Consider the following 24,025-nt stretch of genomic DNA (forward strand, 5'->3'; position numbering starts at 1 on the left):
GTTGTGTTTTCCCTTATTTAAGGGACTACTCTTCCCATAAGCTTGCCCCTCGCAGTGCTCCTTGTGTTTCATCGGGTATAGCTCTCAACACAAAGGATACAAATGCCTTGATCTTGCTACTAAACGGATTTACATTACTCGGCATGCTCAGTTTGATGAGCTTGTTTTCCATTTAAAGGTCAGTCATCCACAGCTATGCCTCTTCTTTCCACCTTTTGTGATGACTATCCTATACCTAGTTCACCTTCTCCGCATTCACCCACTATTATGACTCCACCCACTGCCACTCCATCATCATGTGATATATGTGATGATTCTTCATAGATACCTCCTCCACTACAATCTCCTATCTCGCCACCATCGCACCAGCCTCATGCTCAACCATCACCATAACCCTCACCTCCACCCCCGTCGCCACCCTCACCACCTCCCACACCACCTACTATACTTGTTACAACCAATACTTCAACACATCCTATGGTTACTCGCTTAAAAGTTGGTATATTCAAACCACTTCATTTTGCGGATCTTTCTCATGTTCAAACCTCCGCATTACATTATGCTCTTTTTCCATCAAAGAGCCAAAAGGGTTTAAAACTGCTTCTAAAGTTCCAAAGTGGTTTGCGCTATGTGTGATGAAATGAAGGCATTAAAGCTTAATGTTACTTGGGAGTTGATACCTCGACCATCGAAACAAAATATTGTCGGTTCTAAGTGGGGTTTTAGGATTAAATTTCTTGCCGATGGTTCTATTGATAAATACATAGCTCGTCTTGTGGCTCAAGGTTTTACTCAGATTCCTGGCATCGACTAATCTACTACTTTCAGTCCTGTAGTCAAAGCGTCCACTGTTCGAATCATTCTTTCCATGGCAGTTCTAAATAAATGGCCACTTCATCAACTTGATGTAAAGAATGCCTTCCTAAATGGAAACTTATCAGATGTTGTTTATATGAAACAACCACCAGGTTTTGTGGATCCCAGATTTCCTAATCATGTTTGTCATTTGAAGAAAGCTTTATATGGTTTCAAACAGGCTCCAGGGGCATGGTTTCAACGTTTGAGTTCGTTTCTTATTTCTCTTGGTTTCACTTGCAGTTGATATGATACTTCTCTATTTGTGTTTAAGAAAGATGCACATCTTCTTTATCTCTTAGTCTATGTCGATGATATTAGCCTGACATGTAACAATGCTTCTCTTGTTCGACACTTTATCACTCGACTCAACAAGGAATTTCAGATTAGAGATCTCGGTAAACTTAATTATTTTCTTGAACTTGAGGTTTCTTATCATGATTCTGGTATTTTCTTGAGCCAATCGAAATATGCATATGACATTTTAACTCGTGCTCGTCTCTTGGATGTCAAACCTTCGGCAACAACTCTTTCGACTTCTACTTATTTTACAAGTCAGGGTGTATTGTTTGATAATCCTACTCAGTATAGATCTCTTGTTGGCGCATTACAATACCTCACCATTACTCGTCCTGATATCTCCTATGCGGTTAATCAGGTAAGTCAGTTTCTCCATGCACCAACACAAGATCATTTTCAGGCATTTAAACGAATTTTGTGATATGTTAAGGGCACTTTGTCTTATGGTTTATCCTTTTCGCATGCATCTTCACCAAATATTTTGGGATATTCTGATGCTGATTGGACTAGATGCATTGAAACTCTTCGTTTCACTTATGGTTACTCTATTTTTCTTGGTGGAAATCTTGTCTCATGGAGCGCAAAGAAACAACCTACTGTTGCCCGCTCGAGTTGCGAATCTGAATATCGAGCTTTGGCTAACACTGCTGCTGAGATTGTTTGGTTGACTCATCTTCTTCGCGACTTACATGTTTTACCATCAGGTCGTCCAACTATCTTGTGTGACAATCGTAGTAATCAATATATTGTATATCTTTTAATTTAGTTGTAGATTGTATGTATCTCTACAATTTTGGCTAGTTGTTACATATTGTATTATATATACGTGAATGATACACCATACACACACAATTAAGTGTGTTTTACAAAACCCTATATAGTAATCAATATCCCAAAAAAAAAAAAAAAAGTGGTTTAACACATGGAATTGAACATGGCACACTTTTTTTTTATCTTAATCAATTAGCTTAAAGAAACAGGTGAAAAAGACTAGAGCAATCATTTTATTTATGCATGCATAAACAAACGTTGAAAGCTACATTATTTAATTTACACGTGAGATAAATAGCCACACATGTGCATAGTATTGTTATGATTTTGAAAACTTCTCGATTCCATCTCAAAGCCGACCAGAAACCTTAACAATCGACTAGAGATGCGAAACCATTTTATTATTTATTCAATTAATTCGCTCGTTCGTTCGGTCCACTTCAAAACATTGCAGATGGGATTGTGCATTGTGGGTATTGCAATTTGCATGCAATCTGCATTTTCAAAATCCCTCTCTGCACTATCTCTGGATCTGCTCCACCACGACGACTTTCTTGTTGTGATTGCTGACTCAAGGCCTGCTCATAAACCTCCTGCATGGCTTCACACTAGCACTCTCGTTCCACATTTTGAATCTCGTCGCAACAGCTTCTGAGTTCTGGTGATATTGCTTCTCAGGTGTATGGGCTAGTTGGTCGTTGTTGGTAATATTGCATGTACCTACATATATATATATATATATATATATATATATATATATATATATATATATATATATATATATATGCAAATATACACATAAGTACTAGAATCATATATAAGACAAAAAAATCCCTAAATATATATGTAGTTATCATATTTTTATTATTATTGAGAATGATAACTATACCTTTGGCATTGGTTAAATTGTCGTCCTTGGACTTCGCTGCATTACTGTGAGCTTTGGATGCGGGAGTAGTTGTCCTCATCGGTGACAGTGGTGATGAGGGTGCTGATGTTTCCGAGTTGGCATTGGCGACTGGTTTGAAGGTTGCATTGGTTAGGAAGCTGTTGAGCCTTTTGCCTCAACTGTCCGACTCGTTGAGCACCGAAACGTCCACCTTGTTGTCCCTGCATGTGCTGGACATCTTGGAACACTTGTTTCACGGCCTCACACTGGCATTGTTCGTCAATGTTTTGGAGCTGGTTGCAGCACTGTTGTTGTAGGCGTTGGCCTTAAAATTGACGATGGTTTGCTTCAAATGGACTCTGGATACTCTGTTGAAGGTATTGTTGACATACGTTCAGTTGTTGTCCATGAAGTTGACGGGTGCATTGTTGACGGGAAGAGATTGGATTCTCGTCTTCGAAGGTGGTGGTGACGATGGTTGTGTGGGCGGTAGCAAAGGCTACGAGGGCGGTGAAAGCGAATGCGAGAGCAAGTAACTTTGCCATTGTGAGTAGTGATGGTATTGTACGTGTTTGAGGTGTGATTTGAAGTGGTGATATATGGTGGGTATTTATGGTGGCTTTGAGTATTTGGAAGGTTTGCATGGGGTTGCACACGTGGAGTAAAGGATTTGATAGGTGGTGACGTTTAAAAGTTGTGGGAAAACACGTACGAGTTTTTAAATGATGCAAGATGAACGAGATGATACAGGACCTTGTGATAATTTTTAGGTGAAATGGCTTCAAATTGATTTACGTTATTGATACAAGATGTTAATAACCATATAGAGAAGAGTCCAAAATAAGCTTGTCAGATATATATGCCCATTATGATTAAATTAAGTTACAACTTAGATGATTTATGGTTATGCTCGATGAGTTGTTGAATTCTCTTGTTAATTTCTTTAGTTCAATCGATGTTTAAGAATCGAAAAGTAAATTGACATCAAACTTAAACTTTGGAGAGTATATATATGTCGATTTAAATAGAAAACGGGTATATATGCCCCGTGGCTAAGCCACCCTTACATCAAATTGTTGTAGTCATTTAAATTGAATAGTGTAATTTATTTAAAGTTTTGTTATAGCGACGCTATAAAATTTAATTAGGTAAATTTTGGGAGAATACACACATTGTGTATAATATCTTTACTTCCAATATTGTTACATACAATTCTCAAGAACATAAAAAGTGGACGTCAATGATGTTTACATTTCGGATGAACCAAATCCTAGCTCATTGAATTTTACTTTTCCATTATTAAAAGGTCGGGTCTCACACATATTCATGAGTATTACGGGTAGTAAGTTAGCCCAAATGTAATTGGAGCCTATTACATTAGTAACCTTAAAAACAACTTAACTTAAAGAGTTGAAGCTGTTAAATTGGAGAGCGTATTATTTTTGACTTTTTTGCTCCGTTGGTCCTTCATTTATACACAAAATTGCAATCCGAGTCCCTCAAGTTATTTTTTGGATTTTCGAGTCCTTTAAATTGCAAAATTTAGCAATCCGAGTCCTTCCGTCAATTTGCCGTCTAAATCGACCGTTAAGTGCCGTCACGTGATTAACACGTGATGGGCATTTTCGTTTTATTATTTTATTTTCAGCTTTTTTTGCTCTGTTGGTCCCTCATTTTTACAATGTTTAGCTACGTTGATCCCTTCTTTTACAATTATTGCGTGGTGGTCCCTCCGTCTAAATTTTATCTCATTTTATATTCACAAATCATTTGTCATTTCATCTTCATATTCATCATCTACCTTCAACCATTAAATACTCAATCTCAGATCATCACATATCAAATCGAGAAGTGTTTAAGGTCTTTTAACATCAAAATAATCCTCGCTAATCCTTGGATCTCAGATTTAACATCATCACAAGTTCATTAGATTCACTGTTCATCGTTCATACTCTTTTTCATTTATGCTAACCTACACCGATATGTGGATTCATAATTTAGATGATTAAACAACAAACTGAGACCAGATCCGAGTTCCTAAACATCAAACGAAGTTTCATCAATCATCATAACGGATTAACATTTGGGTCTTTTAAACTTGATTTAGATACAGAAATTTATGTCGAGCATTTTTTTAACAAGTATGTAGTATTAGGTTTTTAGCAGATTCAATTCATGAATTGATTTTTGATTTGATTTTTTGTTGCTTTCAACTTACGATACTCACATCAGATCTACATTTTTTTACTTGATTATTCTTTTAGCTTAAGATAAGTAGAGATCAATTCAGGAAGGATACTGGATCAGAATTATTCATTTACATTGGTTAAATTTAAAGTTTAATGTCGCTTTCTAAAATTTGGATCAAAAGTATTCATCATGTTCATATTGTTACTATATGGTTACTACTTTTACTATTGTATTTTTGCAGATTGGTTGATTTCAGCGAATAATATAAAATGTGAAATTGATTCAGGAAGTGTTGAAGTATTAACTTAATTGAGTTGCATTAATTCACATAAGTTTATAGTTATTAAAATTTGATTAAATCCAGAACACAAGTAAAGTATGTGGCGGTTTATTAATATAAGAAGGGACCGCCAACGCAACAATTGTAAAGAGAAGGGATCACCGTAGCTAAACATTATAAAAATGAGGGACCTACAGAGTAAAAAAGGCTGAGAATGATATAATAAGACGAAAATGCACATCACGTGTTAGTCACGTGATGGCACTTAACGGTCGATTTAGACGGTAAACCGACGGAAGGACTCGGATTGCTAAATTTTGCAATTTAAAGGACTCGAAAATCCAAAAAAAAACTTGAGGGACTCGAATTGCAATTTCATATATAAATGAAGGACCAACTGAGCAAAAAAGTCATTATTTTTTGATGATCCTTAACACTACATACAATCCATAATATAAAGAAAATAACCCTATAAATATAAGGTGGGCTGAGCCCAATACTAGATGGGACATGGGCTAACAAGGTCCATAAATATAACTAGTTTAGCATTCCCCCGCAGTTGGAGTGGGAGTGCTTCGAACGCTCAAACTGGATCAAAATTCGTCAAACAAAGCATACGACAGTCTTTTGGTGAAGATGTCTGCAAACTGGTATCTGGATGGTACATGTAGAATGCGGACCTGTCCACGAGCAACCAAGTCTCTGAGAAAGTGAATGTCAATCTCAATATGCTTGGTTCGTTGATGTTGAACCGGGTTAGATGCTAGATAAACAGAACTGACATTCTCACAATATACGAGTGTAGCTGAAGTGAGAAGGCAATGCAGCTCACGAAGTAAGCTACGAATCCAGCAAGTCTCTGCAACAACATTTGCAACACCACGATATTCTGCCTCGGCACTGGAGCGAGAAGGTGTGAGATAAGAACATTCCAGACACAGTACGAGTCGCGGTAATGCCAAGAAAGTAGTTCAAAGGTCCCAAATCTGTCATAGCAAATTCCTTATGTAAGGAAGTGATGATCCGCTGTAGTAAACATGTGGAAGAGGCAATCAACACAATGTCATCAACATATAAAAGAAGTAGGTTGTATCAGATCCCTTACTGTAAATGAAAAGAGATGTGTTACAACGGCTTTGGTGAAAGCCGATCCGCATAGCATAACTAGAAAACCGCTGAAACCATGCGCGAGGGGCCTGCTTAAGGCCGTATAAGGATTTTTGCAATAAGCAGACATGATCTGGATATCGAGGATCGCGAAATCCGGGAGGCTGATGCATATAGACAGTCTCAGAAATATGTCCGTGTAGAAAGGCGTTCTTGACATCTAGCTGGTGTACATGCCAGTGTCTAGAAACCGCCAAACTAAGAACCGTACGTATGGATGCTGGTTTAACAACTGGATTAAAAGTCTCATCAATGCCAAACCTTCTGGCTCCGACCGTTAGCAACGAGTCGAGCTTTATACCTGCACAAATTACAGTCTGCATTATACTTGTGCTTGAATAACCACATGGAGCGAACTATGTTCGTGTCCGAAGGGCGAGGTACAAGTTTCCAAGTACTGTTGTTAATTAAAGCATTATATTCATCAGTCATAGCTTGTTTCCAATTAGGGCCGTGAAGTGCTTTAAGGTCAGTGCGGGGATTGGGTGATATGACGGTTGTGTGAAGGTTGAGGCGTTGAACCGGCTCGATGGTACCAACGCGGGTGATCATGGGATGAGTGGAGAGAGAAGTAGAGGAATATGTAGCCTCAGTAGGAGGAGATTGTGGCTCCGAAATAGGCATAGGTGGACGTGTGGGGTCAGTAGCCTCAGTAGGAGGAGGATTTATCTCCGAAATTGGATGAGGTGGAGGTGTGGTGCCGGTAGCCTCAATAGAAGGAGGTTGTGTCTCCCGAATTGGATGAGGTGAGGGTGTGGTGCCGGTAGCCTCAGTAGTAGGAGGCTGTGTCTCCTGTAGTAGATGAAATGTTCGGGATAAGAGATTCGGATGAGGGTCCAGAAAGTCATAAGATGGTGGTTAAGTGGGTGTCATGGAACTGAATGGGAAGCAGGTCTCATCGAAGGTGACATGTCGAGAGAGGATGATTTTGTTAGTGGTAAGATCGAGACATCGATAACCTCGATGGTTGGAAGGGTACTCAAGAAAAATACATGGAGTGGAGCGAGGAGCAAGTTTGTTTGTGGTGGGAAGGTGAGGGTAGCGGAGGCATTCGAAGACTCGGAGAGTGATGTAGTTAGGTTTTTGTTTGTAGAGACGAAAGTACGGGATGTCATGATTGATGGCGGAAGAGGGAAGAATGTTAAGTAGGTAGGCTGACATGTTAAGTAAGTGATGATCCGCTGTAGTAAACATGTGGAAGAGGCAATCAACACAATGTCATCAACATATAAAAGAAGTAGGTTGTATCAGATCCCTTACTGTAAATGAAAAGAGATGTGTTACAACGGCTTTGGTGAAAGCCGATCCGCATAGCATAACTAGAAAACCGCTGAAACCATGCGCGAGGGGCCTGCTTAAGGCCGTATAAGGATTTTTGCAATAAGCAGACATGATCTGGATATCGAGGATCGCGAAATCCGGGAGGCTGATGCATATAGACAGTCTCAGAAATATGTCCGTGTAGAAAGGCGTTCTTGACATCTAGCTGGTGTACATGCCAGTGTCTAGAAACCGCCAAACTAAGAACCGTACGTATGGATGCTGGTTTAACAACTGGATTAAAAGTCTCATCAATGCCAAACCTTCTGGCTCCGACCGTTAGCAACGAGTCGAGCTTTATACCTGCACAAATTACAGTCTGCATTATACTTGTGCTTGAATAACCACATGGAGCGAACTATGTTTGTGTCCGAAGGGCGAGGTACAAGTTTCCAAGTACTGTTGTTAATTAAAGCATTATATTCATCAGTCATAGCTTGTTTCCAATTAGGGCCGTGAAGTGCTTTAAGGTCAGTGCGGGGATTGGGTGATATGACGGTTATGTGAAGGTTGAGGCGTTGAACCGGCTCGATGGTACCAACGCGGGTGATCATGGGATGAGTGGAGAGAGAAGTAGAGGAATATGTAGCCTCAATAGGAGGAGATTGTGGCTCCGAAATAGGCATAGGTGGACGTGTGGGGTCAGTAGCCTCAGTAGGAGGAGGATTTATCTCCGAAATTGGATGAGGTGGAGGTGTGGTGCCGGTAGCCTCAATAAAAGGAGGTTGTGTCTCCCGAATTGGATGAGGTGAGGGTGTGGTGCCGGTAGCCTCAGTAGTAGGAGGCTGTGTCTCCTGTAGTAGATGAAATGTTCGGGATAAGAGATTCGGATGAGGGTCCAGAAAGTCATAAGATGGTGGTTGAGTGGGTGTCATGGAACTGAATGGGAAGCAGGTCTCATCGAAGGTGGCATGTCGAGAGAGGATGATTTTGTTAGTGGTAAGATCGAGACATCGATAACCTCGATGGTTGGAAGGGTACTCAAGAAAAATACATGGAGTGGAGCGAGGAGCAAGTTTGTTTGTGGTGGGAAGGTGAGGGTAGCGGAGGCATTCGAAGACTCGGAGAGTGATGTAGTTAGGTTTTTGTTTGTAGAGACGAAAGTACGGGATGTCATGATTGATGGCGGAAGAGGGAAGAATGTTAAGTAGGTAGGCTGACATGTTAAGTAAGTGCCCGGGAGATGAGCTTGAAAGAGTAGGGTGCGAATTAGATTGTTAATGGTGCGGAGCATGCATTCAGACTTTCCGTTTTGCTGAGAGGTGTGAGGGCAGGAGAACCGAAATTGAATGCCATTAGTTTAAAGAAGTTGATGGAAAGCAGTGTTATCAAATTCACCCCCATTATCACATTGAAAAGCTTTGATTTCTTGGTTAAATTGAGTGCGAACAAATGTACGAAATTGTATGAATGTGGTAAGTGCGTCAGATGTTTTGCGTAAAGGAAAAACCGATACATAATGAAAAAAATGATCAAGAAATATGATATAATATTTTAAACCACTAAGGCTCGAAACAGGAGATGTCCATAGATCCGAATGGATAATATCAAAATTAGCATTAACATTAGAACTAGAAACGGAAAAAGGGAGTCGCACGTGTTTGCCAAGTTGACAAGCATGACAAAGAATGGGAAATGGCAATTTATTACAAATAATATCTTTATTAGAAAGGAGTCTTCGAAAAACATCATGTTCTGGATGTCTGAGACGCTGATGCCATGTGACCGGACTGGTGAGAAGAGCTTGCTGAGAAGAGTGAGACGTGGGTGATGTAAGTGGGTAGAGATCCCCGGTGCTATCACATCCGAGAAGCAGACGACGCGTCATATAATCTTTCACAGAAAAACCAAAAGGATCAAATTCAACGGAAACTAGATTATCACGGGTAAATTGACGAACATATATGAGGTTTTTAATGATATTAGGGGTTACAAGTACATTATGTAAATGTAACGGTCGGTAGACAATGGGTAACACGCTATGGCTGGTGTTAGTGACGGGAATGATGTTCCCGTTACCAACCGCTACTGATGAATATTTGCAATTATTAAAAACAGTACTAAGATTATTATTTTTACATGAGGTAAGATGTGAAGACGCACCCGTGTCCATGTGCCACCTCGCACCACCATAATCATAATTTTGGGATGTGTAAAATCATTGAGCCTGTTACACATATTCATGTGTAAAAGGTTGGGTCTCTGTGATGACCCGGAAATTTCTGACCAAATTTAAACTTAATCTTTGTATGATTAACATTTCCGACACGATAAGCAAAGTCTGTAAAACTGAATCTCAAAATTTTTGAACTACTTTTATATATTTAAATACCCTTCGGTTGTTTTCGACGATTCGCGAACAATTATATGTAAATAGATACATATATACTATAACTTGAAAAGGTAACAATGTATTAATTGTTTGATACCGTACATTAAACTTATTGGTTTAAATATCTATTTGAATATATATGATAAGTTGAAATATTTATTATTAAAATTTATTTATATATAACTTTCAATGTGTATTTAAAAACTAATTTATATATTAAAAAGATATATACATATATATAATTTCAAGTTATTTAGTAAACGATAGTAACATTCGTTTATTGATTCGATTGATATTTAGATAAGTTAACTAAAGCATTTAAGATGAACCAGTAAAACACTAATTTGCTACAGTGTTTTCAAATTGCCACATTACTCAAAATGCTACAGTGTTTTCGAAAATCACTATTTGCTACAGTGAAATTGACTTTGCTACAGTAAATTGCTACAGTAAAATCACTATTTGCTACATTGAAATTGACTTTGCTACAGTGAATTGCTACAGTAAAATACTATTTTAAAATGTATTTTTAGCAAATAACGAGACGATGATTTATAGAAGTAAATGACCAAAATACTCGAAAGTTTAAGATATACTATGAGTGGTATAGTTTATGGATAACTTAAGGCTATATTTTGACAAAGGTACGTGTCACGAAACGTAAAATGCAAGTTTTCTCAGCGTACGAAAGGACATTCGAAAAACCAGAACCGGGACATAAGTCGAGTGATGACGTACGACTTATCGGAACAAAAATTACAAGTCAACTATGCACGTGAATTTAATATAATATATAATTAATTATTTAAATTATATATATTATATTAATATTTAATTATGTCGACGAGCTAAATTACAAAGCAAATGTGAGCTGGCAGGAGCAGCCATGCGATCGCATGGCATATAGGCACAGAACCCATGCGATCGCATGGGGTCTGAATTCAGGAGACACCTATAAAAGCTAGACTGGTTCCATTCTTTTTTTTTCATTTTATTTTTACTCCGTATTATTATTATAATTTATATTATTATTATTATTATTATTATTATTATTATTATTATTAAGATTAATATTATTATTAATCTTATTATTATTAGTAGTATTTGTATTATTAGTATTACACATAAAATACTACGACGAGGTAATGTCCAAATGATTTCAAAATATGTTTTCGAGCGGGAAAGAGCTAAGGAAAATATGGGTTATTGCCAAGGAAATTACAGTAAATTGCTACAGTAAAATCACTATTTGCTACATTGAAATTGACTTTGCTACAGTGAATTGCTACAGTAAAATACTATTTTAAAATGTATTTTTAGCAAATAACGAGACGATGATTTATAGAAGTAAATGACCAAAATACTCGAAAGTTTAAGATATACTATGAGTGGTATAGTTTATGGATAACTTAAGGCTATATTTTGACAAAGGTACGTGTCACGAAACGTAAAATGCAAGTTTTCTCAGCGTACGAAAGGACATTCGAAAAACCAGAACCGGGACATAAGTCGAGTGATGACGTACGACTTATCGGAACAAAAATTACAAGTCAACTATGCACGTGAATTTAATATAATATATAATTAATTATTTAAATTATATATATTATATTAATATTTAATTATGTCGACGAGCTAAATTACAAAGCAAATGTGAGCTGGCAGGAGCAGCCATGCGATCGCATGGCATATAGGCACAGAACCCATGCGATCGCATGGGGTCTGAATTCAGGAGACACCTATAAAAGCTCGACTGGTTCCATTCTTTTTTTTTCATTTTATTTTTACTCCGTATTATTATTATAATTTATATTATTATTATTATTATTATTATTATTATTATTATTAAGATTAATATTATTATTAATCTTATTATTATTAGTAGTATTTGTATTATTAGTATTACACATAAAATACTACGACGAGGTAATGTCCAAATGATTTCAAAATATGTTTTCGAGCGGGAAAGAGCTAAGGAAAATATGGGTTATTGCCAAGGAAATTATGGGTAATGTTCGGGGGTATTTTTGTGAATCAAACCTCGTGTTTATCATCTCCGATGCGTCTACGTGCTTTCCTGCAATATTGTATATCAATATTAAACTGTGAGTTTCATAAGATCCCTTTTACTCTCTACATTTTTGGGCTGAGAATACATGCAAATGTTTTATTAACCGATATACAATATTTATATGTGTGAGTTTCATAAGATCCCTTTTACTCTCTACATTTTTGGGCTGAGAATACATGCAAATGTTTTATTAACCGATATACAATATTTATATGTGTGAGTTTCATAAGATCCCTTTTACTCTCTACATTTTTGGGCTGAGAATACATGCAATTGTTTTATTAACCGATATACAATATTTATATGTGTGAGTTTCATAAGATCCCTTTTACTCTCTACATTTTTGGGCTGAGAATACATGCAAATGTTTTATTAACCGATATACAATATTTATATGTGTGAGTTTCATAAGATCCCTTTTACTCTCTATATTTTTGGGCTGAGAATACATGCAAATGTTTTATTAACCGATATACAATATTTATATGTGTGAGTTTCATATGATCCCTTTTACTCTTTACATTTTTGAGCTGAGAATACATGCAAATGCCTTAATAACTGTTTTACAATAATTATAAAGTGTGAGTTTCATAAGATCCCTTTTACTCTCTACATTTTTGGGCTGAGAATACATGCAAATGCTTTATTAACCAATATACAATATTTATATGTGTGAGTTTCATTTGCTCCCTTTTTAATTGCTTTTGCAATATATATTTTTGGGCTGAGAATACATGCACTTTATTTTAAAAACACAATGGATACAAGTACATACTTAATTCTACACTGAGTTTGAACCGAAAATCCCTTAGCTTTGGTAACTAGTAACTGCCAGTTATATGAACTGGTGGGTGCGAGTAGTAGTATATGGATCCATAGGGCTTGATATCCCCGTCCGAGCTAGAGTGCTAGCCTTTTAACGGACGTATGCTATTTGAGAAGCGTACACGTTGGTTGGCGTGTATTATTAAGATGATTATACAAATGGTACAAATTATATAAACGTTAAAGTTTAGTTACCAGGGTGCTCAAATTTGTAGAACCGATTGATAAACGTTTCGGATGAAACAACTGAAATCTTGTGGTCCACCTTTTATTTAAAACATATTGATAAACGTTTTGAATGAAACAACTGAACTTTTGTAATCCACATTGATATACGGATTATGTGTAATATTAAAACTATGAACTCACCAACCTTTGTGTTGACACTTGAAGCATGTTTATTCTCAGGTTTCTAGAAGTCTTCCGCTGTTTGCTTATACGTGATACAAGATATGTGCTTGGAGTCATACATGCTATATACAAGAAACTTGCATTCACCATGTACCTTATTTTGACTGTATTGTCAACAGATGTATTATTGTAAACCATTTAAATGGAGATTATCTATACGTAGGAATCATCAGAACATAAAAACTTGGAATTTATATATTCATTTATGAAATACCTTTACAAACGAATGCAATGTTACAAAACATATCACATAGAGGTCAAAACCTCGCAATGAAATCGATGAATGACGTGTTCGTCCATATGGATTTGGAGCGATCGTCACAGTCTCACACATATTCATGAGTATTACTGGAAGTAAGTTAGCCCAAATGTAATTGCAGCCTAGTACATTAGTAACCTTGAAAACAACTTAACTTGAGAGTTGAAGCTCTTAAATTGGAGAGCATATTATTTTTTGATGATCCTTAACATTACATACAATCCATAATATAAAGGTAATAACCCTACAAATATAAGGTGGACTGAGCCCAATACTAGATGGGACATGAGCTAACAAGGTCCATAAATATAACTAGTCTAACAGAAGCTAAGTATGTTTCATTATTTTTTGTACAATTGTACTGTAGATATGATCTACAAAATTGTTTATGTATTTCAAATATTATCCTATAATAAAAATAAATATATGGTATTATATTTATATATAGTAATCGAAATAACACTAAATATTATTTTGTCATTTTATGTCACTAATGATTAAGAATCATAGTTTAGCCGGATACAAGTTTCAATAGTGTTAACTAGATAAATGCCCGATCGCACATTGTTGCGGCTAAATCCTGGTTATAAGAGCACTAAGAGTGGTGACTGAGGTCAGTTGACATGTCAGACCTGACTTGTTGAGTCAGAAAAAGTGAGGAGTGGTGACCTCTGTCAGTTGAGCATGCCAGTTTATATTTTTAATATTATTTTTATGATTTTAAAAATAACATAAAAAAATATAATTATAAAAATTAAAATAAATAGAATTAACTTCCATTAAAATAAAAATAAAACATTACAATTCCTAAAAAAAGATTATATTTCCTAAATATAAAAAAATATTACAATTCCTATTTATTAAAAACCAATACGAAACGATTCAATTTCCACTTCGAAGCTTGGCCCGAATCGCCGCTTTCTTTGCTTGAAGAACCAATGCATATTCTTTGTTCGTTTGCAAGGTGGACCCCTTGAATGGTACTCATTCATAACCACGTTCCAAAACGAAGCCGACTTTTGATCAATGCCTTGGTTTGGATCTTCAGAAGCCGCAATCCACGATTGAGCTAAACGTAGCTCATCTTCAGGTTCCCACAAGTACTCAGTTCGTCTTCTAGGTTGAGACGAATCGACCGTAACTTATTTTCCTTTAGCCTTTGCTCTCGACTTGCGTTTTGGTGCTTGTATTTGTTGTGTTTGTTGAACTTGTGTTTGTTGTGTTTGTGGAACTTGTGATTGTTGTTGTTGTTGTTGCCACATCATAAACGCTTGCATTTGCTTTGGAGACATTTGTGGAAATGATTGTTGTGAATTGGCAAAATTCGAAAAATCAAGATTAGCCTCACCACCACTAGTCTAACCTTGAGCCGATCCGGGTGAATAGGGTGAGAGTGGACTCCATTGTGAATTGAGATAATATTGGTTATTTGACATATGTTTGTGTTTGTGAATGAGATTTGTGTTTGTGTTTGTGTTTGTGTTTATGTTTATGTTTATGTTCGTTTTGTGTATATATATAGAATGTAAAAAAGAAAAAGAAAAAAATATAAAATTCCCAACGGGTATAAACTAGCCGTTAGTTTATTTGTTGTTTCTTATTTTTTTTAATTTTTTATTAAATGTTGCCTATCTATCTGTCGCGTGTGAGACTGACCATGGGGCGATGACCGCAAGTGAAGGGGTGGGGGAGTGGCGCGACTAGCGACGAGCGGCCCGACGAGCAAGTGACCGAGGTCCACTCCTGGTGCTCTAGGTAGGGTGTTTATATATTTACTTAAATAAATAATCGTAATATGTTTGCTCAATTGACAACGATGGTTACATGTTTTTGTGATAATTTTTATTAAATTACGTTATATTTATATTATTTTAAAAATACTTTAATGATTCCATTTCATTAACCGAAATATCTTTAGAAAAAATAACATCTAACAAATACCCGTTAACTTGTTTAATCCAATATGAATATGAATCGATAAATAAAATGGATATGAATCGACAAATAAAATAGATACAGATTGATGAATTATATTTAAATGTATAGAAAAAATATTATATGGATATGAATATGGGATCACTCGATCCATTACCATCCCTAGTTGTGATAATTCAATCGTTATTTATCTATTTTAGAATTAGCGGGCGAAATGCGTTGGTGCTAAAATCGTTTACAAAAATAGATTTCATACATTAAACATTTATTTTGATAGTTTACATTTACAATATGTGTGACGATATCTCCAAATCCATATGGACGAACACGTCATTCATCGATTTCATTGCGAGGTATTTGACCTCTATATGATACGTTTTATAAACATTGCATACTTTTGAAAAGGCAAACCATATATGAATATTTAAATCAAAGGTTTTCGACATCTGATGATTTCTACATATAGACAATCACTGTAAATAATAGTTTACAACAGTACTTCCGTTGACAATGCAGTCAAAATAAGATACATGGTGATGATTTGGTGAATGCAACGTTTTCTTGAAAAATATGTCATGTAAGACTCCATGCACATAGCTTGTCTATCATATAAGCAAACAGCGGAAGACTTCTAGGAAACCTGAGAATAAACATGCTAACAAGTGTCAACACAAAGGTTGGTGAGTTCATAGTTTTAGTGTTTCGTATAATCTGTATATAAAAGTGGATCACAAGATTTCAGTTGTTTCATCCAGAAACATTTATCAAAATATTCTACAAGATTGAGCACCCTGGTAACTAAACTTTAACGTCTATATAATAAGTACCCCTATTTTAACATACATGCAACCAACATGTACAATACACGCAAACCAGCGTGTACTAAACTCAAATTGCATACGTCTGTTTTATAGTTCAGGCTAGGGTTTCTATACCTGGAACAGACGGGGATGTCAAGCCCTATGGATCCATATATAACTACTCGCGCCCACCAGTTCTTATAACCGGCAGTTACTAGTTACCAAAGCTAAGGGATTTTCGGTTCAAACTCAGTGTAGAATTTAATATGTACTTGTATCCATTGCGTTTAAAATAAAGTGCATGTATTCTCAGCCCAAAAATATAGATTGCAAAAGCAATTAAAAATAGAGCATATGAAACTCACCTTAGCAGCATATAAAGTCGTTCACCAAAATGTGACTGAAACTCGGATTACCAAATAACCGTAAATCTCAACGTATCAATATTGTGATTCAATATTGCAGGAAAGTATGTAGACGCAACAGAGATGAAAAACACTAGGCTTGACCTTTGACTCATGGTCATAACCCCCAAGCAATACCCATAACCTTTATAGCTATAGCCCATAGTTTCCTTAGCTTTATCCCGCTCGAAACTCGTTTTGAAAATAACCCGCTCATAACCTCGTCGAAGTATTTTATGTAATAATACTACTAATAATGATAATAAGATTAATAATAATAATAATATAAATAATTTAAATGATACGGAGTAAAAAGGAATGAGGAAACAAACTGAACCAAATCGAGTTTTTATAGTATGTGGCCTGCTACAGTACCCCATGCGATCGCATGAGTTTTCAGTGCTTTTGTCATGCGATCGCATGGCCGCCTGATCCGCTTTTTGTTTTCTAGTTCGTCGACATAAAAACACTGTAGCAATAGCGTACTGTATCAAATAGTGTTTACTGTAGCAAATAGCGTTTTTACTGTAGCAAAGTCGGTTTTTTACTGTAGCGCTGTAGTAAATAGTGTACTGTAGCAAATAGTGTTTTAATGTAGCAAATTCGTTTTCACTGTAGCATTGTAGTAAAAAGCGTACTGTAGCAAATAGTGTTTTTACTGTAGCAAAGTCGTTTTCACTGTAGCACTGCAGTAAATAGTGTTAATGTAGCAAATAGTGTTTTACTGTAGCAAAGTCGTTTTCACTGTAGCACTGTAGCAAAGTCGTTTTTACTGTAGCAAATAGTGTTTTTCGAAAACACTGTAGCTTTTCGGGTACTGTATCAATTCGAAAATACTGTAGTAAATTAGTGTTTCATCTTAAACATTTTAGTTAACTTATCTAAATATCAATCGAATGTTACTATTGTTTACTAAATAACTTGAAATCAAATATATCTAATTCTAACAGTTAATATTCCTTATTATTGTATGTATCCAAATTACGTTATTTAAACAAACACTTTACCATTTATTCCGAATACTATTAAAAATAAATGATTTCCCAAATCAACGTGGACCTCACAACAGAGACCCGTAATAATATCATAATCCTTAAGGGACTCAATAAATATCCTTTCATTTAATCGTTTGGCATAATCTTTTAACTCCGTAGTTAAATATATAAATCAGATAATCAAACCAATAAGTTTAATGCACAGTATCATATACTCCACACTTTGTTACGTTTTCAAATTATAGTATATGTATCTATTTACATATAATTGTTCGCGAATCATTGAGAACAATTGAAGGGTAATTGAATAGTTCAAAATTTTGAGATTCAACTTCATAGACTTTGCTTATCGTGTCGGAAACGTTAAAGATTAAGTTTAAATTTGGTCAGAAATTTCTGGGTCATCACAATATGCATATCAATGATTCTCACAAAAATGAACATAATTTTAAAAACAATCTGATTAAATTGCTAGTATATAAAATTTGAAATAAAATACATAGAAAATTAAAAAGATAAAAATACATAAATCGTATTATTTTTTTAAGATGTATCAATTTAATTTTTATAAGTAGTTAGCACATAACTTTTGTAACTAAAAATTCTAATGAATAAAAAATATTTATTAACAAAATATAAAAAATAGAAATATAAAATTTAATAAAAGATTAAAACATGAAAAAAAAATTATATATAAGAAATACAATATTACTTTTTAATTATTACTTTTATTTAATCATGTTCTAATGAGAAATGTCGTTTGACATAGTTAAACGATCAAATGACCAATGTAGGCCCTTCGGCTTCTAATAGTATATATAGGAAATTAGAGTAAACTTTTGTACTTTATAGATTCTATACCAAGATATGGCTAGCTACTACTCCATTTGACTAATTGACTATGATGACTCATATGAATGATCACATTCATGATTCACTTCAAGCATTAAGCTAACAACATTGTTGTAAATTATGAGGGTGGTGGTGGTATGGTAAGACCCTGTGACGATCGCTCCAAATCCATATGGACAATACGTCATTCATTGATTTCATTGCGAGGTATTTGACCTCTATATGATACGTTTTGTAAACATTGCATTCTTTTGAAAAGGCACACCATAAATGAATATTTAAATCAAAGGTTTTCAACATCTGATGATTTCTACATATAGACAATCACTGTAAATAATAGTTTACAATTGTACTTCCGTTGACAGTACACTTCCGTTGACAGTACAGTCAAAATAAGATACATGGTGATGATTTGGTGAATGCAACGTTTCCTTGAAAAATATGCCATGTATGACTCCATGCACATAGCTTGTCTAACATATAAGCAAACAGCGGAAGACTTCTAGGAAACCTGAGAATAAACATGCTTTAAGTGTCAACACAAAGGTTGGTGAGTTCATAGTTTTAATATTACACATAATCCGTATATCAATGTGGATTACAAAAGTTCAGTTGTTTTATTCAAAATGTTTATCAATAGATTTTACATAAAAGGGGGATCACAAGATTTTAGTTGTTTCATCCGAAACGTTTATCAATCGGTTCTACAAAATTGAGCACCCTGGTAACTAAACTTTAATGCTTGTATAATTTGTACCCTTTGTATAATCATCTTAATAATACACGCAAACCAACGTGTACGCTTCTCAAATAGCATACGTCCGTTAAAAGGCTAGTGCTCTAGCTCGGACGGGGATATCAAGCCCTATGGATCCATATACTACTACTCGCGCCCACCAGTTCTTATAACTGGCAGTTACTAGTTACCAAAGCTAAGGGATTTTCGGTTCAAACTCAGTGTAGAATTTAGTATGTACTTGTATCCATTGTGTTTAAAATAAAGTGCATGTATTCTCAGCCCAAAAATATATATTGCAAAAGCAATTAAAAAGGGGGCAAATGAAACTCACGCATATAAATATTGTATATCGGTTAATAAAGCATTTGCATGTATTCTCAGCCCAAAAATGTAGAGAGTAAAAGGGATCATATGAAACTCACAGTTTAATATTGATATACAATATTGCAGGAAAGCACGTAGACGCATCGGAGATGATAAACACGAGGTTTGATTCAAAAAAATACCCCCGAACATTACCCATAATTTCCTTGGCAATAACCCATATTTTCCTTAGCTCTAGCTCGCTCGGAAACTCGTTTTGAAAATTACTTGGACATCACTGCGTCGTAATATTTTTTTGTACATTATTATTTTTGTATCGCAAAAATAATAACACTAATAATAATAAAAAAAATAATAAGATTAATAATAATCTTATTAATAATAATAATAATAATAATAATAATAATAATAATAATAAATAATAAATAATATTACGGAGTATATATATATTTGTGTATGTGTGTGATTTAAATCGAGCGAAAACACTGAAATTTATAGATGTGGCCTGAAATCTGGAGTCATGCGACTCGCATGGAAATGGCCTTCTGGCCATGCGACTCGCATGAGGACCAGGGACAGCTCACATTGTTTTGGCTCCTAGCTTGTCGACATATTATAAAATTAATATAAATATAATATATATAATTTAAATTAATTAATTATATATTATATTAAATTCACGTGCATAGTTGACTTGTAATTTTTGTTCCGATAAGTCGTACGTTGTCACTCGACTTATGTCCTGGTTCCGGTTTTTCGAACGCCCTTTCGTACGCTGAGAAAACTTGTACTTTACGTTTCGTGAATCGTACCTTTGTCAAAATATAGTCTTAAATCATCCATAAAATATACCACTGTAGCAAAGTCAATTTCACTGTAGCAAAGTCAATTTTACTGTAGCAATTCACTGTAGCAAAGTCAATTTCACTGTAGCAAATAGTGATTTTCAAAAATACTGTAGCATTTTGGGTACTGTAGCAATTTGAAATGTTACTATCGTTTACTAAATAACTTGAAATTATATATATGTATATATCTTTTTAATATATATAAATCAGTTTTTTTAAATACACATTGGAAGTTATTTATAAATAAATTTTATTAATAAATATTTCAACTTATCATATATATTCAAATAGATATTTGAACCAATAAGTTTAATGTACGGTATCAAATAATTAATACATTGTTACCTTTTCAAGTTATAGTATATATGTATCTATTTACATATAATTGTTCGCGAATCGTTGAAAACAACCAAAAGGTATTTAAATATATAAAAGTAGTTCAAAAATTTTGAGATTCAGTTTTACAGACTTTGCTTATCGTGTCGAAAATGTTAATCATACAAAGATTAAGTTTAAATTTGGTCAGAAATTTCCGGGTCATCACAGTACCTGCCCGTTAAAGAAATTTCGTCCCGAAATTTGAGTGAGGTCGTCATGGCTAACAATAAAAATGTTTTAATGACGAATATGAGTTGATAATAGAGTTTTATCTATGTTTGAATAATATGGATAAAATAATCCAATTACTCGAAGCGTATGAGAGAAGTTATCGTAATCAAGTGAAATAGAGAATAGAGATGCGTCTTATCTCTTGATGTAGTAACGATTGATTTCCGGATTTTAAGGAATAGAAAATCTTCATAATTTTAATAAGATTTGATTTTTCGGAATTTGCAGAAATTAGGATTTTCTTTGATTAAATGCGTAACCTGCCTCTATTGCTGCGTCCGATATTTTGCTATAAATTGACCTCTTCCGTTTCATTTATTTTCAACACTCCTATAATCTTCTTTATTATTTCATACATCCCAACAGATTGTGAAAATGCTTAATCCAGTTCTGATTCTTGATATTTTCCTGGCTATCGTATCCTTCATTCTTCTTTTTCATCTACCACCAGAGGAAGTTATTTTCTTCTACTATTACCTTGGGGTTATAGTGTTTTTCATTCTCCCGTGTCTTTATGTTGCTATACGCATTGATATACACGGTTTGTAATTTCAGGTTTGTTATCGGGCTTTATATCTCCCCTTATATTTTAATGTCCCTACTCCTGTCTTCTATAATCATTGTCATTCACAGTTAATACTCCCTCCTATTTGTTGCGATTTATACTCCAATTTCTATTTCGGAGCTTTGTCCCTTCGTTTCTTCTTCTTGCGATTAGGCATCTCTTGTAATGGTCCAGAATTCGTAGGTATAGAGTTTTGGATGAACATAGTTATTGTTCTGAGAAGGTAATCGTAATGGCACGATCTTGATTTGTCAAATTACCAAAATATCCGGAAAAGACCGAATCATCAAGAAAATATTTTCTTGATATGTTTAGAGGTTAAATAGAATAAAAGAGTTATGTAACATGGTTCATTATGAGGGTGGGATCTGTGAACCTTTATCACGTTCCAATAGAAACTCAGCATGACTTACTGTAATATAATCACGTTGATCAAGTGTCATTATATTATACTAACTCATGCTTCAGTTCCCAACATTACTTCAAAACATCCATTTTTTTTTCGAATTTTTTTAGATTTTAGAAATTAAAATAGTTTCTTTTATGATGTAACACAGATAGCGCGAAGAGGTAATGATTTCAGATAAGAATGGTTTCAAAAAATATCTTCAGAAATATGGAGGATATTTATAATGGGAGATACGATGATATCTTAGAATATTTAAGATAAGATGATGATGAAGAATATTGTCCGCAAAGGTTTTAGTGTAAGGAGCAAGGTATTCTTTAATGATTTCAGCAGACTCTGAATCATTTGGATTCTTTGAAGGTAGATTTAGTCTTTGTGATTTGTCCACAGCCTCCTTCATGGTCTGCTCAATCCGTTTTTCAATTCCAAACCTTCTCTTTTTCTCTGCTTTACCACCATACTATTCTTTATCATCAAACTTTTGACTGTTAAGGTCGTTTACAGTTTTTGCTGCTTCATCAGCATTGTTCCAATTTCAGAGAACTAGTTTCATAGTTTGGGGTGTTTTTCAAAAACTTCACATTCGAAGTATGTAATTCGAGGAGGTAGATGTTATATGTACACATATAACTGTTGGCGTAGATGTGCTGCAAGATTTCAAAATACTGATTGCAAATTCCCGATAGTTGGAATGGCAACTATTGTTACAAGATGTGGATGAGTACATGATAGGGTTTCAATGTATATATAGTGATTTCCGGAGAGTTTCAAATAGCAGAGTGACGGAGTCGCTGGTACATTTACTGCTAATATGGTGGAACATAAAAGGTTCCCCAGTAACAAAAACGTATATGCCAAAGTTATAAGTCTGAAAGGTCGTCGTTGACTACCTGAATGGGTGATAATACTGGATACTTTTAAAAAGGAATTGCAATGTTACTTTCAGTAATAATAATGCCGAAGGATTTATCACAGATACGTGTTAAAGTTTTACTTAGGTTTCGAGAGCTTTCCAGATATATGATTATAAGTACAAATCTTTCTTCTCGTAGATATCGTGTAGTTGGTTTGTCTTCTCGTTTGTTCATTAGTTGAAGTGTTTCCAAGAATTTCGATGGGTTTGAACGCAAAATATAATCATATGATGTTCTAGTACTGTTCTGAATTCAAAGCATGGGTTTCGAAGCATGGTTTTGAAAGATGTAGGAATCTAAGAGTGATGTTTTTCGTTTAATCTTGACTTGGATTCTGATCTATCGAAATCAGAATATGAAATTGAATGAAAATGGTTATTCTGCGATGAACAGATACGTATATCTATAGGTTTGAGCAGTATAGTTAATGATTGCTGAATCAGAATTGAAGAATGTATAGTGTAACATATTAATGTGGAATTTATATATTTCCAGGGTATTACCTACCCGTTAAAATATTCTCATCATCAACAGTTTGTACAAAAGGATTTTCAATTACAATCTTTATGAAAATATATGTATGTATATTTCCTTCAGATGTAATATAGATTTAATGAGTTATTAAACTCATTTGATTTTCGGTTGGAACTAGAAACGAATAATCTCTTCTATATTAAAGATTACATAATCGTCGCAGGATATTTCTCCAATGAAGTTATGAATTAATACTTCATCGTTTATGGTTATTAGTATTCTTCGGTGCCTACGGTGCGTATGAGGTTGATACTCGTGGGACAGATTGTGAGGTTAAGGTTTACGGTGCAGATGTTGTTGTTGGTGGTACTGGTACTGTTGTTGGTTGTGCTGCTGGTTCTGGTGGTGCTACCGGTGCTGCCTGTGATGCCTGCAAATTGTGCATCATATTCTCCAAAGCCACAACTCGAGCGCGAAGCTCGTTAAG

At 35.0% G+C, this 24,025-nt stretch overlaps 2 protein-coding genes and 1 pseudogene across 2 annotated transcripts; 1 reads left to right on the top strand and 2 right to left on the bottom strand.

Moving 5' to 3' along the window:
- Nucleotides 1-868: 868 nt before the first annotated feature.
- Nucleotides 869-1,921, top strand: LOC139851529 (uncharacterized mitochondrial protein AtMg00810-like). Its single transcript, XM_071840617.1, has 3 exons — nucleotides 869-1,058; nucleotides 1,158-1,513; nucleotides 1,586-1,921. Exons 1-3 carry the CDS (start codon nucleotides 869-871, stop codon nucleotides 1,919-1,921), a joined length of 882 nt encoding a protein of 293 aa, XP_071696718.1.
- Nucleotides 1,922-2,366: 445 nt separating this feature from the next.
- LOC139851539 (2S seed storage protein-like) lies at nucleotides 2,367-3,360 on the bottom strand (annotated as a pseudogene).
- A 2,518-nt stretch (nucleotides 3,361-5,878) lies between these two features.
- On the bottom strand, nucleotides 5,879-7,363 carry LOC139851548 (uncharacterized). The gene is made up of 4 exons (XM_071840632.1): nucleotides 7,331-7,363; nucleotides 6,851-7,244; nucleotides 6,468-6,753; nucleotides 5,879-6,185 (listed from the first exon to the last, which is right to left on the bottom strand). Exons 1-4 carry the CDS (start codon nucleotides 7,361-7,363, stop codon nucleotides 5,879-5,881), a joined length of 1,020 nt encoding a protein of 339 aa, XP_071696733.1.
- Nucleotides 7,364-24,025: the final 16,662 nt, after the last annotated feature.

This window comes from Rutidosis leptorrhynchoides, chromosome 1 (genome assembly GCF_046630445.1).
Source record: "Rutidosis leptorrhynchoides isolate AG116_Rl617_1_P2 chromosome 1, CSIRO_AGI_Rlap_v1, whole genome shotgun sequence".
Lineage (NCBI taxonomy): Eukaryota > Viridiplantae > Streptophyta > Magnoliopsida > Asterales > Asteraceae > Rutidosis > Rutidosis leptorrhynchoides.